Source organism: Crassostrea angulata, chromosome 8 (assembly GCF_025612915.1).
Source record: "Crassostrea angulata isolate pt1a10 chromosome 8, ASM2561291v2, whole genome shotgun sequence".
In the NCBI taxonomy this organism is placed as follows: Eukaryota; Metazoa; Mollusca; class Bivalvia; order Ostreida; family Ostreidae; genus Magallana; species Magallana angulata.
The window spans coordinates 12572171-12591682 of NC_069118.1; the positions used below are offsets into that span (position 1 = coordinate 12572171).

Here is a 19512-nt window from a genome sequence, read left to right on the forward strand (position 1 = left end):
TTAACAAACTTTACTGTGCTGTAACATGAGCTTTAGCTTTTCTGGCTAAATGGTTTTCCAAAATATTTTAAAGGATTTTCTAAATATATTCCTAAATAAAAATTCAACCTCCACCCCGCCACTGCGTTTTTAATAATAATTTGAAAAAGAAAACTTTTACTTACACAAGCTACAACTTTTCTTGTCAATCTATTTTATGAAAAGAAGATGATTTTTAAAGATTTTTCTCTATATGAATAATTATATTTCTATTTAAAAATTAGACCCCACCCTCTCCCCAATCGTTTTTCCATCCTACCCTCCGGGGATCATGATTCGAACAAAAATGAATCTACACTATTTAAATACAAACACACAAGTTTCAGCGTTTCTTGTCGATTGGTTTTTGAAGAGATTTCGAAAGATTTTTCTGTATGTATTTCTACACCCCATTGTGGACCCACTCTACCCACTCATCATGATTTGAAAAAACTTGATTCTACACTACCTGGGGATTTTCTACGCAAGTTTAAAGGGACTTGGACACGATTTGACTTAAAATTTTCAAATGTTATTTTTCCATTTTCAATGTTTATACTGATAAATATAGAAGTTTATAATGCTATGTCAAAATTTGAAAGTCAAACATCAAGTTATAAGCACGATACTGTGTTTATAATTCTTTGTTTTGTAAACAAAGCTCTTAAATTGTCATTGTTTACATATGTGTTGCATTGGTGTAAGTTTCAATCAAATCTGTTTTTCTGTTGTTGATAATAGTATTTATGAAGATATTGAATTTGTTTAAGTTGTTTTTACATGCCATTTTGTCTAAGAAATGGTAATTCTCAGCATTAAATTTCTCGTTGAATCGAGCTTTGTTTACATAACAATCAATTCTTACCTCTGTATCTCGCTTGTAACTTGACTTTGATTTTCCATATTTTGGTCAATCATTTAAATTGCATCAGTAAACCATTTTATACATAAAAAATAAAAGTAAAGTTTTTGATCTCGAATCGTGTCCAAGTCCTATTAAGCTTTTCTGGCCAATTGGATTGTTTAAAGAAAATTTTAAAAAAGCAACAAGAAATTTTGAAAGATTAATGTTTTGTAGTAAGTTTGGTTGAAACGGAGCCAGTGGTTTTGGAGAAAAAAAATGAAAATTTCAAAAGTATACGACAACGACGACAACAGAGAAAACAACTTTGATCAGAAAAACTCACTTTCATTTACGCTCAGGCAAGCTTTAAATCAAATAAAACTAAACCAAAAAAATAGTGATAAGAAACGTTGTTACGAAACGAATGCGGGACCGCATATTCATAGTCTTAAAAACAGTCTGTCCTAAAAACACAATCGTATCATGCTTTCTTAGTTTTTAACAGGATTTATATTAATTGCATTTAAACGTTATATATTAAAATCTTTCGCATTTCTATCTTTTCTAAATTCATCTTCCAGCTCATTCTTTTGGAAAAATGAAAAGAATAGTGTAAATGCCAAGTATATGATATGAATGCATTAAATGGGTGTTTAATGTAGGAATATACTTGATGACCCTCTAAGAGGAGGTGCAGGTCTTACATGTACATGTATAATAGTATGAGGACTTTTGCAATATTTTTGGCTTTTCGGGAGAGCGAAAAAGAGATTGACAGTCAGTCAGGGGAGCATGGTTTGACACAATAACAGTTATACAAGACAATAAAATGGGAATATATGCCCTGATTCACTAAACGATGAACGACGGGGGTTTCCGACCCTCCCCCTGGAAAATTTAAACAAATCAAAGTCACATTGGGTGTGAACCAAAATAAACAAAGGGAAATTTAAAAGCAAAGTATTTGATATAATAATTTGACAGACTGTATCTATAAAATTCGAATATGGTGTACGCTAGGTTAACTGAAAAATCCTAAACAATTCTAAAACACATAATGTTGTTTATGTCCTCCATTTATCTTATGCTAAAATTTGTGGAAACCAGTTCCATCTTGGTCCTGCAGCTTTGTTAATTTTTTCTCCTTTAAACACTACAAGTCATGATTTGATGAATATTGTCATTTATTAATGACGAAGATAAACAACAAACTACTAGGGGGATCCCAGATAAACATAAAGAGACTTGTTAAGCACCTAATTTCAGACAGGCAGTGGGATCTCCCTAAAGACTAAATAAGACATAATTATCATTGATGAATACACATTTAGAAGATGGGAGATCCCAAGATAACATATATCCAAACTAGTCAACAAACAATGGCAGGGGGATCTCCCTGTCATATGAAAAACCAAAACATCGTAAAAATTAAGGTGGCATATACAAAACATTTTGCCAAAAAATCCAATGACAATTGGATTCCGCCACCCAAAGGACAAAAAGGGGAACTGGTAACTTATTAGACCATTTCGAAATATTAAAAAAAAAAATCATATATATTTGCCAGTACATGTTAGGTTTTAAATACAACTTTTAGTTTTAATTAAACAATATGTCAGGTGGCCAGCAACACAAAGAAAAATAAATGGTAAAACACATATCCTAGTATGATCATATTAGTATGTACAGTAGTTATTGATTACCAAATAGTGGGGTGGATAAAGACATAAAAACATGGGGAAGGGGTAGCAGACATAATCTGAACTAACCAAATTAGACGAAAGGGGGGGGGGGGGTCGGTAGCAGACATGATCTGAACATAATGTAGGTTGAGGGTGGTAGCAAACATAATCTGACCTATTGTGGGTTTAGGGTGGCAGCAGACACAATCTGACCTATTGTGGGTTTAGGGTGGCAGCAGACACAATCTGACCTATTGTGGGTTTAGGGTGGCAGCAGACAAAATCTGACTTACTTTGGGTTCATAGAAGAAGTTCATAGAAGTCACAGACATATCCTGAATAGTAAACTCAATGTGAAAAACGGTGTGGTAGCAGACATATATCTGAACTACCTGGTACTCTAGCATGACTAGGATTTAATAACATAATAAAACCGTCAAATCAAGACTTTTCAATAATTTTTAACAGAAAATGAACCTTGACAGCATCCGACTTCCCTCTACCCATGTTTTGAATAGCATTTTCTGAAAAACCCACAAAAAACATTTTTGTTTAAAAACTCTTATGAAAGTGAAATGTTATAAAGTTTGAAAATGAAAAACAGAAAAATCAAGAATGAAGTTTGTAGGACTTTTATTGGAATGCAAATTAATATGAAACTAAAATATTTAAAAATTCTTTTAATGCAAACTGCTGGATGAACTCCCACAAAAATCTGAAAATAAAAACAATATTCGTTGCTTAATAAGATGAAAAAAATAGATTGAATGAGATTGAAAAATTAAAAGAAATAGTCAAATATTGCAAAATGTTGGTTTTAAAGATCCTGTTTAGGAGTTGTCTTTCTTGATTTTACTTAATCTCAAAAATATATTGGGACCAATTTTCTAATTAATAAAAATCTCGAAGAAAAATTGGAAAGGGTACAAGTCTTTTCGCAAATGTAGGTATAAGGCTAGTAGTGCTTATGATAATGTTTGAATCTGAAAAATTTTAATTTTTGATGATGCATTGTATATTTTTAACTCTTGAAAACAAAATGTTAGTAGTTACATTGCCTTTTACTTTTTTTTTTATATACAATAGCAATTATAAACAACAACCATATGCATATTAATACATACATGTACATAACATGTCCATAGTGCTACACATGTACGTGTGGTAATAAAAACATGCTCTTTTTCAAGATTCTGTCGTTCCCTCATTTGGCTTGCAAATCCGGGTTTCCACTGCACCTTCAGAAGTGGTTTATAATATAACGCATAATAGTATGTGTGTACATAACACGGGAAATACAACTAGGAATACATTGCATCGCCGATAAGTAATAAGCGTCCTGTGTCAAGGCAAGAAACCATACACAGCAGGCGATTAGATGACGTAATGTGGAGAACTAAATGTGTATTGTGTAGAATAGAAAGGAACTTGTTAATAGTCAAGCCAGCAATTGAAGGTAACTGAATACACGTTGACCTTCTGAGTCCCCGGTAAAATTCTTGACACATCTTCGCAAATTTATGCGGTTATATCGAATTCGGATATAACGAATTTACGGACCTAGCGAACTGATTTTGCGCCTCCTACCGGTGAATAATAACGAAATTAGACATCTTTATAACGAGTTTCTAATCAGTTTAAAAAAAAAATGCAGTACCATTTAACACAGTAGTTTGAATGAATATATTTTCATATAATTTTTTAATTAAATTTTTAAATTATCAAAGCACTGTATTTTTATTCTAAGCCTCAATTAGCAAAAATTATAGTCTGGTGAAAGAAAATTGAATATAGTGAATTCGTTTTAGATATTATAACGAATTCGTTATACGGTTATAACGAATTACGGATATAACGAAGTAATCCCGTAGGTCCCTAGGACTTCGCTATAACCAAGTTTCAAACTACTAGGATTGTCATCAGTAAATTATCAGATCAAAAATACCAATTACCAATATCGCACTGATCATGAGAGTACAACTTCACACCGTATAAGATTGTCAAACCATGTCAATTTAACGTGTTAGTTTCAGTCAAAACGATGTGTATTGCCTCAAATGTTTATTTTTAGGAGATCAATGCTGCTGTTCCTAGGACCTCCCCAGCATACTTTCACTGCGTGTTTTTACATAAAATATATAACGTGTAGGAGTAATAATCGTATTAAATTTCTCTTAAAATATTAGGAATATGATTCAAAGATATTTCATAAAAGAGTGAAGAGCATTAAAAATCCAAAGAAAAATTCTGTTGTCTGCATGTGATTCCTTTGATCGATCCACATGTAAACTTTACTAACAAAACCGTTGAGGTTACACGGAACAGCCGTCTAAATGACCTAGATTGTTTTCTATAAGAGAAACGATCTGTTGAAATACCCTGGGCTGTTAGTAGAATAGAAATAAAGTTCTTGATATCGTGAATGTTGCACAATAACCATCTTTGCTAGCCAAGGGTTTTCGGTCCACTTTGCTACCCATAAACCTTTGGCGGATTTCATTACTAAAACTCGGCAACTGGAGTTGCGATCCATGCATATTTACATTTTAATCGAATTAAAAAACGGGTTATATACACACCATGGCATTAATACAACTTGAAAACATGCTGACTACCGAATATCGGAACATAATTCACGATGCTATTAAATACGAAATAGGGAAAGCACGGAATGTTTTATTCATAGTGTTTTGTAAGAACCTGTACCGGGAGTGAAAAAGCCGCCGATTTATATGAATGCTTTCATGCCATAAAACCAGGTATCGTTGTCGTGAATATTGCAGACTAAAGAAATTAAATAAAACACAGCTCATTTAACCCTTAAAACCAATAACCATACGCAGGACGTATATAGACTAACGGGATAGGCAACTTCAACATTCGCCATTTTTACTGCCCATGCTATCACGCGAGCCTTGACAAGTTTGTAGAACTATGTTCAATCCCAGTAAAATATATAGGTTTTGAAAGCGATCTGGTTAGACCATCGTTGGGGAGGCACTGTACTCGAAAACTTGTGTCTCAACTTGTTAAAAGCACCGAATGTTTTACCAAAGATCACAGATGTGTTTTCTTTTAAAGTTTATATTTACAAGCACTACGATTGGATCAGCTACTCGCAGCTGCAGCCAGTCATAAAACGGAGCTTGTCACCGAGTTTTCGTAATGAAATCCACCAAGGGTTTATGGGGAGTAAAGTGGACCGAAAACTCTGCCTAGCGAAGATGCAGGATAACCTCCTCGGTTTCGAACTGTTGTTTGAAATATAAAAGCCTCTGCTAACGTCTCGGCTTTTATATTTCAAAACAGCATTTCTCGACCTCGGAGGTTATTCTGCAACATCAACGAAAACTCGTACTTTATTTCTTAAACAATAATCATACTAGGGATAAGTTCCAGCAGTTATCAATGTAACGTAATATTCTTTTTTCACAGGTTTTTTTTCAAATTAGACAAAAATAACGACACTATATACTTTCAGGTTGTGCACTTCGTCAATGAAAAGCATACCTGAGGGACACATATTCCTTAAAAATAATCTAAATGTTCTTACAAAAATATTTATCTCGATCGGCTTTATTACAGACTGTTTTATTTTTAGAATATGTATATAATACAATTTGTACTTCATCTAAAGAAATCCTGCATAGTTTGTAGTGGTAGGCGAACAACGGTTTTTCAAAATTAAGAGACAATTTAGCTGTGAATATTTTGTCAAAAAACTTTAAAAGACGTAAGTAATTAAAGGAGGTCTATATCGTCGGTATCATCGCGTATTAAAAAAATTCAACGTCTCATTTCAAACATGAAGATAAACTGAAAACGTATTGCCGGTATTACATTTTAGTTAGAGTTCTGGTGTTCTTCTCAGCTCCCGTCAGATATCGTAAACGTTAGATATAAAACGTTAACAGGATTTTTATATATTTTTTTCAGTTCAATGTGTTTTAATATTTGTATACATTTTTAATTTCCGACAGTTTTGTAAGCCTAATGTAATAAGTTTGACTTGTATAATATAACCGCTCGTCTAAGATGCGCAATTCAATCTACAATTCAAAAACGGGAGCGTGAAAGTTTTATACATACGTCATCTAAAACAAGTATGATACTCATGATCAATTCCTCTTAAATACTGTTCTGCTCTGAGCATGCTCTGAACATAGATATAGACTGTTGTAACAAACAGTTTAGGTCTTCTTTAAATGTATCAGATTTCTTTTATACGTGTATTTATACAAGAACCGCATTTCATTTTAAGGTATAATATTTACATCTAACAAGCATAATTTCCTCTATTTCTTACGGAAACTTATAGTTAATTCATAGCTCTATAGAAACAGCCAGACTGAAATCTACACGCCCTATTTATCGATTGGTCGAAATCAACAGCGGCTGAAAGTGACAGGACTGAAATTGACACGCCCTGTTTATCGATTGTTATGAACCTACAGCGACCTTAATAAAATCCAGACTGCACGAAATAATCATGACGATGCCAGACTCAATGTCTCACAGAAGACGATTTGGCTGTTTCTGTTAGCTAACGTACTTTTGTACATCAACAGTAATTTAGTGAATTTTACTAACTTTTCATAATCAGTTTATTAATTAGTGAAAGAAAGATGTTAATATAAACAATAAAATGCTTTCTTTGATGATTCGTGCGGGTTATGAAGGTAGCGATCATTGCAGGAAAAATTTACATAAACCGCTTACGCGGGTATGTATTTTTCCTGCAATGTCGCTACCTTTATATCCCGAATGAATCACCAAAGAAAGCATTTTATTGTTTAAAGACACGCATGATCAAAATCAGAGTCTCAACACTAAATTTATTATTGCAGCCAGTTTATTGCTTTTTAACAACCAGATATTTTGTATCCAGACAGAAAGGTATAATTTCCGCTTAAATGCTGAACTGTTTGCAGGTATGTCTGTACCCAGAATTGACTTCCTTTCTTTAGTTTTATGACAAGGTTGCCCGTTTGGCTTTGCCATGTGTTTGCCTGTGTATACGTGCCTATATACGTTCTAATCGTCCCATCTACATATCCTCCAAGATAGGCGACAGAACCTTTGTTTGTATGATAGGTCCATGAAAACGAGTAGACGCCATCTACGGGCGCTGTGAATATACCGGTGGCCGGGTTATATCCACCTCCTTCGTTTACTTGAACCTTTTGAAATTTGATGATAGTGTTAATGGGCGTGTTTTTCACATCACTAGGAAGAATTGCATGGAAGGCAATGGTTTTCCCTTTACATTCTGCAAAATAGACGCTTAGTGCATGGATGAAACAACAAATATATGTATGCTATTTTAACAGACATGCAATTAATGCTTGTCATTAATACAGGTAAATACTTTTGAGTTCAGATTTTTTAAACATGAAACTAACAGTTTTAATCTTACAGAAAAGAATTATTGTTATAGATGAAATCAGTCCACTAAAATAATAATACAAAAATTTAAGTATTAAATATACAAAAATTAAAGAACTTTCTAATTTTTAAAACTTCATTATGAAGTAGTTGTTTTTTATACAATCATTCGCGCTTTTGAACAATTATGTAATCGGAGGAATAAAATGCATTACCGTTTATTGTATGTGGGCTACATTTGGGCTCCCAGCCTATTTTTCGGCAGATGTCTTGGTAGCTTGCATAGCTGCTGAGGAAACTCAAGTAGTTTCTACTTGAGTTCTGTTGTTCAGCAACTGTGTAACTGATCAAGATTACACAGAAAATAGCTGCATAGGAGACTGCTGTCTTTGAATCCATCGTTAAATCAAGTTAGTGTTGGAGAATGAAATCTTTAAAAAAAAAAACTCCATTGACGTATCTTAAGAACAGGGTAGATAATTTCAAGTTTTAAGGAGGCGATTTAGGGGGGGGGGGGTGAAGGTGGAAAAAATACAATTTTAGCAAAACTCTTTATTTTTAACCATATGTAGTTTACATCAATTCTATTTTATTTGTCAAGTTTCAAGAAAACAAACCATCTGATCTTTTAGGGGCCATCTCAAAATAAAGGTACATTTACTTAGGAATAGAATTATAGGAAATTGCCATTTCCCGCTTTTTTTATCATTTAAAAAACCACTGCATAGCTACTTTTCTCAAATTGTAATATGTGATTAGTAATATATCATTTTCTACGTTGAGACCTTGTAAGAAACACTAAATCTTTTCTTTTAGTTTTAAGTTGTGGCCGTCTCAATATGCACTAAATTTTGCTATTATAATATTTTTGTTTGGAGTATTACAAATGAGATAGATAGGCTACAACGGATTCATTCAAATATAAAAAAAATAACTCTGAGGATTGCATTATTCTGTGTATCAAATTTCAAAGAATTTTTACTTATTATTTTATTTTGTTTCTTATAACGTACTCCTCTAAAGATTCATTTTGTCATAGCGTCATAAAACACAAATGCAACACTCACCTACCATACAACAGAAAAATCGTTAAAACTAAAACTTTCCCAAGAGAAATTGATATTTTTATCTGTATTTTGTTTATTATGTTCAACTTATAATGACCCCGAAAAAATTAAACAAAGTATAAATACACTGTATTTCACTAGAATGCACCAAGACATGTGCAATAAAAACTAAAGTCGGCCTCCTAAAAACGACATGAGAATTTGCAAAAGTTTAGAGTACATTACCTTTAGGGGTTATGTTCGAATTTCCTACAATTAGAGAATAAGCATGTTTATATATATATATATATATATATATATATATATATATATATATATATATATATATATATATATATATATATATATATATATATATACAAAATCTATACCCAGTACGTATTAAAATTACATTAAAATGAAATTCTATATCATTGCGTGCCATTATTATTTTTAACGAGAATCGGACATTTTTGATAAAACCATTAATTTATGCGGAACAATTAATTTAAACATTTATAATGATATAAGTGTAAAATTTCACTAACTGCGCACCATAAGTTATTGGAGAATCTTGTTGACGTAAATATTGTCACATGTTAAATAATGTTTTCAATATAAGGTAGTATATATTTCTCTAATCCATGAATGAGTGGCAAAACATGACGGTCTGCTACGTGTTAACAATTCAACAGACACACGTGGTTTTTGTCGGTTTAATACACAATATTTCATTGCTTGCAGGAAAATTGGTACAACTTGTTTTTTGCTTTCAAACATAGAAAGGGGAAGATTACGTACCATAGACTTTGTTTAATGCCCACTTTGAAAAATACTGTTGTTTTAGTTTATCAGCTGTTGCTTCAAATAAAACCCAACAGTATCAAATGTCTGGCAAACAATACGCATACAATATAACATACGGCATAAAAACATCGTTGCATTAAAGGGAAGTGACTCTTCACATCGATCACCTTTTATGAATTACTGTGTATTTATATCTGGAAAAAGTGTAACAACAATGTGCATTACGTTCATCAGTAGCGTCTATAAAGACATTACAATATCATTTCAAATAATAAAATATTGTTAAAATGCCATTCTACGAGAATGCGCTCTATATATTTTAATGTACAGTTTACATGTATATACTCTACGTACTTGATGGTATTTTTGGTAAAGCATACGTATCAAATGCAAATTATCATAAAGTTTACATTTATAAGTATTTACAGCACTTATGTTCACAATAAAGGGAAAAACATTGAGCATATGTATGTTCACTTATTATTACCCATCAGAAAGCTTCTGTCTCACAATATCACTCATGCTTACTGTGCATGAGCTATAATTGTTTTAATATGGCAAACTTTTAAAATTTGCTGTCACGGATATATTAAACTATACTCCGTCCAAAGATATCCTCAATTCACTTCTTGCTTAATTATTTGATATTTATAAATACCTCAGGTATCAAAAAACGTTCATTCAAAAGTATGAAAAATTTCAAAGATGTCTGCTTTGACACGCCAATCTACATTGTAGCTTCTTAGGTTTCAATAATCGCTAAAACTAGAGACGTCTACGGGGATTTTACATTGCAACAAACCCTGATGTGACATTAAAGTGTTGCGAGGTATTCCAAGTGACTTTCGAATGGAGAATGATGTTCATATTTCCGATTGTGATATTTTCTTTTTCCGTATCTGTAAATTTTTCCGAGGGAAATGATAATATGTCAATAAAGTTGTCTTGGATTGTTTCCCTTTTATCTATTTTAATTGTACTTCTTTCACAGGTATGTGTGTTTTCATTAAAGTCATCCAAATGTGCTGCATAAAGATATTGAGACAAACTTTATATAGTATTAAAATAATTCGAATTTAAAATATTAACTTATCAAGAGGTAGAGTATGCAATAAATCTGCTAAACAGCAATTAGAAATGAACCCCACTCTCTTTGATGGAACAAAGTAATATTTAAAAAAAAAATTCCCAAGAATTTGGGTGGAAATCTCAACCATCTATATTGATAAAATCACAATGCACAAAACTAAAACCAACTGAACATCAAGACACATTACATCTTTGGCCACAACCTTAATAACGGTAATTTCTACCCTAAGGCAATTCGTGTCATGTTTAGGATACATGCACAATGTGGCTGCCTGTTCCATTTAATTGACCATGCCAGGGTATGAACTTAATAACAGATTTTATGAGCTACTTTTAAAGAATTATTTAAATTCAGTTATACAATAGTAACTACATGATTTTTAATGGAATTATCAATAAATCCATTACTTTGTTTTATGGATTTATTTATTATACCCGCACTTTCTAAAGAAAGTTCGGGTATATTGTTGTTACCCTGTTCCGTCCGTCCGTCCGTCTGTCACGTTTTACTTTCTCAAACTGCTCTTACATCTTATAAACCAGCAAACTGAACTCTCTTGGAGTTTGATTTGGGGTATCATTTTGTTTTGTAAAAAGGTTTCAAAAATTCTCTGTTAGTCCTGGGGGTCAAATAATTGGTAAAAAATGACGTTTTTTCACAAAAAACCTTCTTCCTCGAACTCCTCCTACATTTTCAACAGTAGACAAATCATCTTTTGGAATATGTTTTAGGGTATCCTATAGATGCGCAATAAGGTTTCGGAATTTTCAATTTTGTCCTGGGGGTCATTTAATGGCTGAAAAATGACGTTTTTTTTTACAAAAAAATGGTTTCAAAAACGTCTTTTTTTTTGGCAGTAGCCAAAAGATCTTCTAGAATATGATTGGGAGTGTCATATTGAGAAGTGATCAGGTTCCAGACTATTTTTTTATTAAGGGGATCAGTGGGCAACAAAAAATGACGGTTTTTTTCAAAAAAAATATGGTTCCCAGAACTCCTCTTACAACTTTTGGAGTAGCTACGTCATCTCTTGGGATATAATTGGGGCTGTCCTATAGATGTGCAATAAGGTTTTAAAAATTTAAATTTCATCCAGGGAGTCAAATAGTAGCAGAAAATTGACGTTTGTCACTAAAAAAAAAACCCATTGATCCCAGAACTCCTCTTATGATTTAATGGATAGACAATCATATCTTGGGATATGATAGGGACTGTTCTATAGATGTGCAGTAAGGTTTTAAAAATTTGAATTTCATCCAGGGAGTCAAAAAGTAGCAGAAAATTGACGTTTATCACTTCAAAAAAACATAGATCCTAGAACTCCTTTTATGATTTAATGGATAGACACATCATATATTGGGATATGATAGGAACTGTTCCATAGATGTGCATTATGGTTTTGAAAAATAAAATTTAACCCTGAGGCCCATTACCTACCGGTACATACCTTTTGATGCCCTTTAAGGATCAAGAATATATATGGTTAAGGGGTGGGGATCTCAACCGTTTTCGAGATATTCGTGCACTTCCTGTTCAAGGGGGGTCATGACCACCCCTGGGGCCCATGACCTACATACCGTTTGATGCCCCTCGACACAAGGAACAAGAATATATAGGGTTTAAGGGTGGGGATCTCAACTGTTTTGAAGATATATAGGGACTTGCTGTTTGAGGGGGTCAGGACCAACCACAGGGCCCATGACCTACATAACATTTGATGAATATATATGGTTTAGGGGTCATGATTATATCAGTTTCTGAGATATATGGTAATTTCAAATTACTGGGGTGGGGGGTGGGGTGGGGATGACCCCAGGGGTCAGATCTAATAAACCCTATATATTGCCAGTAACAGCCAATATATGATTATGACAACCCTATATTATTATCTTTGTCCGTTTTCAAGTTACCATTTACAATAGAGTCTACGATTCTTCCAACAAGGTTCAATGTTAGACCCCACACCCTTTTGACACCCCCCCCTCCCCCGAAAAGTGGTTGTCTAACCCAAAATGAGAAAAATCAAACCAGGGTGCACAACTAGATATGCAGGCCTATCATATCCTAGAGTTTTGTACAATTCTGTTCAGCCATCTCTGAGAAACAAGTTCAGAGCAGGAAAGAAGAAAAAGAAGATGAAGAATAATAATACATGTATTAAGAACCGTACAAAAACAATAAGTCTCCAAATTTCATTCGGGAGACTTAATAATAAAGATTATGTTGAGATAGGATCATCAAACATCAATAATTTAAAGATAATTGACAATTTCTGATTCTAAGGGGGTCAGGATGACCCCTTAGGGTCATGACTTACATGCCATAATGATCTGATGCACCTGCATGACCTAAGGAGGACTATTATCTTTGGATTAAGGTGGGGATTTCAATGGTTTTTATTTAATAATTTCGGGAAGAGCACTTGGGATCATGACCTACATATAATCTTAAATGCATTGAACAAAGAAACAATAATATAATATGTACATGATATATGATTCAATTTAAGAACCCAGATATAGATCAATCATCTGTTTTGTAATACTTCCTATGGAACCCAGATATAGATCAATCATCTGTTTTGTAATACTTCCTATGTATATACAATGTATACATGTACATGTATTAGTTTGTGTTTTGTTCTATACTCTACATGTTCATGACTGTAGTATGGCTTAGTCTTATTTTAAATTACATTAAAAAAATTGTCAAATATATGACTTGGAACCCCCACTCCCAAACAAACTCAAATATAAACTGTTCTCCCCCCCCCCCTTGTCGAATGATCTAATAAAATCAAAATATAATTTGGGTGTCTAAAAACTTCTATAAACTGGTAAAAAATGTTATTCTTAAAAAAATTATATTACACCTTGCATGATTGACAAATGATCTATTGATATATGATCAGAGGTCATATTTCTACCTTGGGATCAATAAGTAGTATATTCATTGACAAGTTAAAAATTAATAACAATAAATGATTCAAATTATAAATGTTTATACTCAACATTCACCCCCCCCCCCCCCCCCAATCTAACCTGGTTATAAAGATTCAGTCTTCTGAATACATTCTTACATGTGTACAGTAGCAAATTTTAAATCATTTCTTGATTGCTTTTTCTCTCGTGATTCACATTAACATTTTGTAAATTGCTTAATTCAATTTTTAAGATTTATAAACAAAATGTTATATGCATCACTTCCATGTGTATTCGCCTATTCGGGGCAATTGTAAAGTCTCCTAAACAAAGCAGTGACATCATTAGGCTAGGAATTACTCACATGGATCAAACACTACTGTATAACATATATGAATAAGATAAAATACATTATTATCTCTAGTTCTAAAGATGTCAGGGTGTCTCCAAGGGGGCATTATCTATATACAATTTTACGCGCAATGACACAAAGAGCAAAAATAAATTATATGGTTTAGGGATAAGGATCTCAGATCTCAGAAGTTAACAAAATATACATTGTATCATATCATTTCCTATTTCATAAAGGCAGGAGGGGGGGTTAAAGACAACACATGGGGGTCATTAATGTACTTTACACCATTTGATGCATCATAATGACATTAGAAGATATTTTGTATTTTCCTGTTTCGTGGGGTCAGAACAGTCCCATAAGGTCATGACCTACATTGTATTTGATGCATTATAATACATTAAGAAAGAAATACTCCATCCTTCCTATTATAACTCATATAAAAATGATAAGTGTCTACACCTACTTACATGTAATACACAAATTTAATAAGAAATTGTTTATACAGGGTCAATATGGGGTCAACTCAATAGTGCATGCAGTCTGAGAAATGAAAAAAAAAAATAACTTTTGCAACTAAAATGACAGAAACCTTAGAAATGCGATAGGATAGGTAACGATGATAAGCTTATTTTTAAAAATATTAAAAGATGATGATACAGTATGCTGTCAAAGGGAGATCACATTTAGAAAGTGAAAGTAGAACTTATATATGTATGCATAGACATATAACGTTATGCTGGCATCTCATTATATTCTGCTACTGCTGCTACATGTATTATGCTTACCTAAATTGGTCAACATCATAATGATAATCCAATTAAAACAAAATAATGAATTCCTTTAGCTGATCTTAACTAATCCTTTTCTGCATACGGAAAACACAGACATGTATGTATGGGTGTTGCTAAAACGCGGAACAGAAAACGGAACGGAAAGCGGAACGGAATGGAAAATATCATCACGTTTATCGCTGAAAAGGGTATAGACTGGCCAGAAACGATTTACTTTGTATCTTTTATTTATATCTAATGAATGATTATCAACATGTTGTTATCTTATTAATATTCATATGAATGTCTTTCAATTATAGCATTGTATTCATTCGGCTTTAGTTGAGTACGAAACGGAAAAATCAAATGTATACGAATTGTGAAACATTTACATGATTAAACGAGCAAATTAGCTATAACTTTTTACTTATTTTTCTTATACGGTATTGCTGGCATATCAGCGTAACGTACGCAGCTAGTGAAAGCGTTTTATGCGTGTTTTGAGTATTTTTATATTTCAAATATGATGTACATGTATATACTTACATCAAAATTGAATTTTCGGTGTTCTAGACGATCTTTTATCATACAGATGATACAGTATCATTGAGATGGAAGAAAAAAAAACCGTAGGACTGACGACATTAAAAATTAAAATACAGTAAACATTAAAATACCCGGTAATTTGTGAAACTAGTAATTTGTGAAACTAGTATTTTTAGAAATGCAATTTTGTTTGCGTTTTCATTACTATGCAGTTGTTTATTCCAGCAGCTATATACATATGATCCGAATAGAGAGCTCTAGACGTTGCCTGGTTTGATTTTCCGATTATATATTGGGACTATAGTCTGTCGATACCAAAATATTCATGCAGCACATTTGGCACATTTGGAAGTCACTCAGAAGACCTTGCACAATTTTTCAACACTATCATCCGGGTCTGTTGAAATGCAAAACCCCGTAGACTTCTTTATTTTTAGCCGTGTATTTATACCAGCTGATAAGCTAGAGAGGACGTTTTAAAGAAAGAATAATGAGAATGTTTAATGCTTCTAAAAGAGAATCGCTTGAACCCTGAGGTATTAATAAATATACAGCAAAAAGTGAATCGAGGATATTTTGGGACAGAATATAGTGGTAAATGCATGTACTGTTAATTTTGAGGAAATAAATATTCTTGAATAAATAATGTAATATTGCTAATCTTTAAAAAAAAATTAAAAAGGTACATAAAGTATATCGTTTTAGCATGATTAACAAATCTATGAGGTAAATAACATTAGATAAGATTTTCCGTTTTCCCTTCCGTTCCGCTTTCCATTCCGTTTTCCGTTCCGCGTTTTAGCAACACACGTGAACCCATCTAATCGAAGAGCTGGGTAAAACTAGTACCTGCTAATGAGACATGCAGACCTGTGTTGTGTACGTAACTTCAGACAAAGATCATTCATTTGTAAATGCATGTAACAGTGTTATTTAGGGGCAAACACATGGTGCAGGTATTACTGTCTAATGACAGCATCTAGTTTTATTATTATTATTAATCTGTAACTCCTACACATGGCTGGGAAAAGTGCGTAATAAATTGATATTTACCTTGCAACTGATTAACGCGTGGCGATGCAAGATGATCGAAATGCAAAACCCCGTAGACTTCTTTATTTTTAGCCGTTTATTTATACCAGCTGATAAGCTAGAGAGGACGTTTTAAAGAAAGAATAATGAGAATGTTTAATGCTTCTAAAAGAGAATCGCTTGAACCCTGAGGTATTAATAAATATACAGCAAAAAGTGAATCGAGGATATTTTGGGACAGAATATAGTGGTAAATGCATGTACTGTTAATTTTGAGGAAATAAATATTCTTGAATAGATAATGTAATATTGCTAATCTTTCAAAAAAAATTAAAAAGGTACATAAAGTATATCGTTTTAGCATGATTAACAAATCTATGAGGTAAATAACATTAGATAAGATTTTCCGTTTTCCCTTCCGTTCCGCTTTCCATTCCGTTTTCCGTTCCGCGTTTTAGCAACACACGTGTACCCATCTAATCGAAGAGCTGGGTAAAACTAGTACCTGCTAATGAGACATGCAGACCTGTGTTGTGTACGTAACTTCAGACAAAGATCATTCATTTGTAACATGCATGTAACAGTGTTATTTAGGGGCAAACACATGGTGCAGGTATTACTGTCTAATGACAGCATCTAGTTTTATTATTATTATTAATCTGTAACTCCTACACATGGCTGGGAAAAGTGCGTAATAAATTGATATTTACCTTGCAACTGATTAACGTGGCGATGCAAGATGATCGTCTACACAAGTGAGACTTCTACAAGAAAATGTTTGGATCTGTTTAAGGGGCATGGTCACCATTTGATTAAACTTTATTTTACAATGCTTTTGCAATGCATTTTTTATTATTAAACACGATTTGAGTGTCATATATGATAGAGTTATAAACAGGATAGAGCTCTCAATTGTTTGTAATATGTGAATAAGGACATGATTTTGTTACAGTACAATTTATTTTTAAATCTATTTTTTTATCTGCTTTATCACATTCTCATTATCACATTCATTTTGAATCTATACAACATTCAAAATTTAAACGAAAACGTCACATGAGCTTTGATATTGCAGTAGTTTAAGCTATATATGGACCTTGGATATTGGCCTGGGTAGGTCAGCAGTAGAGCTCCTGACTAAAGTTGCAGTTTCCCAGGTCCGATTCTCGGTCCAGCAATACAATTTCATTGTATATGTGTATGCTCCCTCTTCCTTTCCTATTACATTTACATAACACAGATATTGAGCTCTGTATCTCGCTTATTACACGAGGACACACTCATTTTGGTTGACTATTAAATATGCCTAACTGGAGCATTGAAAACGTTAAAAATTGACCAAAACCATCACCATGCCCCTATAAGACGTCTGCAGCTTCTTAAGGGATTGTACGGATAACTGCGACGAAAAGAATGCCTTTTACGAGTACTGATAATGTACATTATATATAAATTGCTTTAAAAACAATTTTAGACAGTGAATGAGCTTATTGTGGTAAACAATTGGAATAGCCATTTAAAATGAACACATTTAACTCCATCAAATTAGCAGTTTCAATTCAATTTAAAAAGAATGCAATATCAATTGTTCGTTGAATAATGCTGAGCCCTGTGAAATCAGTAGAATTCGTTAAGACTTAATGTTAGTTGGTTTCCTTCAATCAGGAATTACCATCCTATCAGATAAGTAGACCCAGTTGTTTATTATAAGTACACATTATTGTCTCTGTCGACTGCATCTTATCGTTTGGGTCAAGTTAAAAAGTAAGGCATTAGTTAGTATAATTGTAAAAACATTTTTACTTGAAAATGGTGCAAACTGCAGGGAAAAAATTAAATATCACGTTTTAAAAAAGTAAAGTATTACTTAATTGAAAAAAAAATATTGTTTTTTGTTAAAAATGTTACACAATTCAGAAAAAACCCATTGACCATCATGTTTATAATAGTAAAGCATTAGTTAATTGTAAAAGCATTGTTTCTTGTAAATATGGAAACAATTCAGGAAAGAAACATATTAATTGTAACGGTATTGTCTAGAAGACAAACAACCAATTAATTAAAAACAATTTTTGTAAGTATATGTTAAAGGATAGTTGAGTTTTATTGTGATTGCAAAATAATGTTTTTTTCCACAAATATAAGGTACAGTAAGAAGAATATCACGTACATTAAACATGGTCATATCGAACAAATGATTGATAATGTTGATGGTTGACGTGTTAAATAATTCATTTTTTGTTGATAAATCTGTTAAATTGTGTGGTTTTGCATTGCTTAATTTGTCTTGCTTAATTCCAAGACACTGAAACAATTAAAGGCAGACATTTTGAATTACCAGCCGGAAGGAAGCAGCGTATCTACAGCAAACATCCTCCTGGTTGGTCAGATTGGAGCGGGAAAATCCAGCTTTTTTAATTCTGTAAACTCAATTTTTCGCAAAAAAATCACGGGCAAAGCTCGAAGTGGAAGCTTTGAACACAGTCTTACAATTGCAGTAGGTACCAGTAAAATCTAACCCTAAAATGCATTTTAGTTGTGCTGATACCGGTATATAAGGAAAGTATTTCACTGTCTGAATATGTATGTTTGTAAATTACCATAATGATTTTCTGGTTTACAAATTAACATTTGTGTTTTTTAAGTTTTGGAAGATAAGCATAAAGGACTGGGAAGACACTGAAGATTCGTCTTTGTGATACTCGAGGTATAGAGGGAGACTTTGCTGTTGACACCCAAGAGATGACCCACATCCTAAACAACAACATACCAGACATTTACCAGGTAAGTTCTTTGGTACCATTGGACTATTAAAAACACTAAAAGAATGCAGCGTTTAATGGTCTTACAATGTATACATTTAAATCCTCTTAAATATTTTTTTTGTAAATACTAAGCTTGGAATATCTTTTGATTAATCTTGGGTGTAAGTGGTTTGGATAGGGGATACCCAATATTAAATTTTAAGAAGAGCTAATCTAATGCTGCATGTTCCGATTTTTAGGCTATTTCAGCC

At 32.9% G+C, this 19512-nt stretch overlaps 2 protein-coding genes across 2 annotated transcripts in view; one reads left to right on the plus strand and one right to left on the minus strand.

Annotated features, from left to right (window-relative positions):
* Window positions 1–19512, plus strand: part of LOC128160097 (interferon-induced protein 44-like) — a 45345-nt gene that overhangs the window by 11682 nt on the left and 14151 nt on the right. The window contains exon 2 of the mRNA XM_052823363.1: window positions 19142–19280. Within this exon, the coding sequence (XP_052679323.1) occupies window positions 19239–19280 (42 nt within the window). The 5' untranslated portion in view covers window positions 19142–19238. The remainder of the gene's footprint in view (window positions 1–19141; window positions 19281–19512) is intronic.
* On the minus strand, window positions 7356–9257 carry LOC128160098 (collagen alpha-2(VIII) chain-like). Its single transcript, XM_052823365.1, has 3 exons — window positions 9222–9257; window positions 8145–8360; window positions 7356–7813 (listed from the first exon to the last, which is right to left on the minus strand). The coding sequence occupies exons 2-3, from the start codon at window positions 8326–8328 to the stop codon at window positions 7407–7409; spliced, it is 591 nt and encodes a 196-aa protein (XP_052679325.1). The 5' UTR covers window positions 8329–8360; window positions 9222–9257; the 3' UTR covers window positions 7356–7406.

Coding starts and splice junctions, on each gene's coding strand:
- LOC128160098 (XM_052823365.1), bottom strand. CDS start 8,328: ATGGATTCAAAGACAGCAGTCTCCTATGCAGCTATTTTCTGTGTAATC. Junction 7,814..8,144: donor TAGCCCACATACAATAAACG/GTAATGCATTTT, acceptor TCTATTTTGCAG/AATGTAAAGGGAAAACCATT.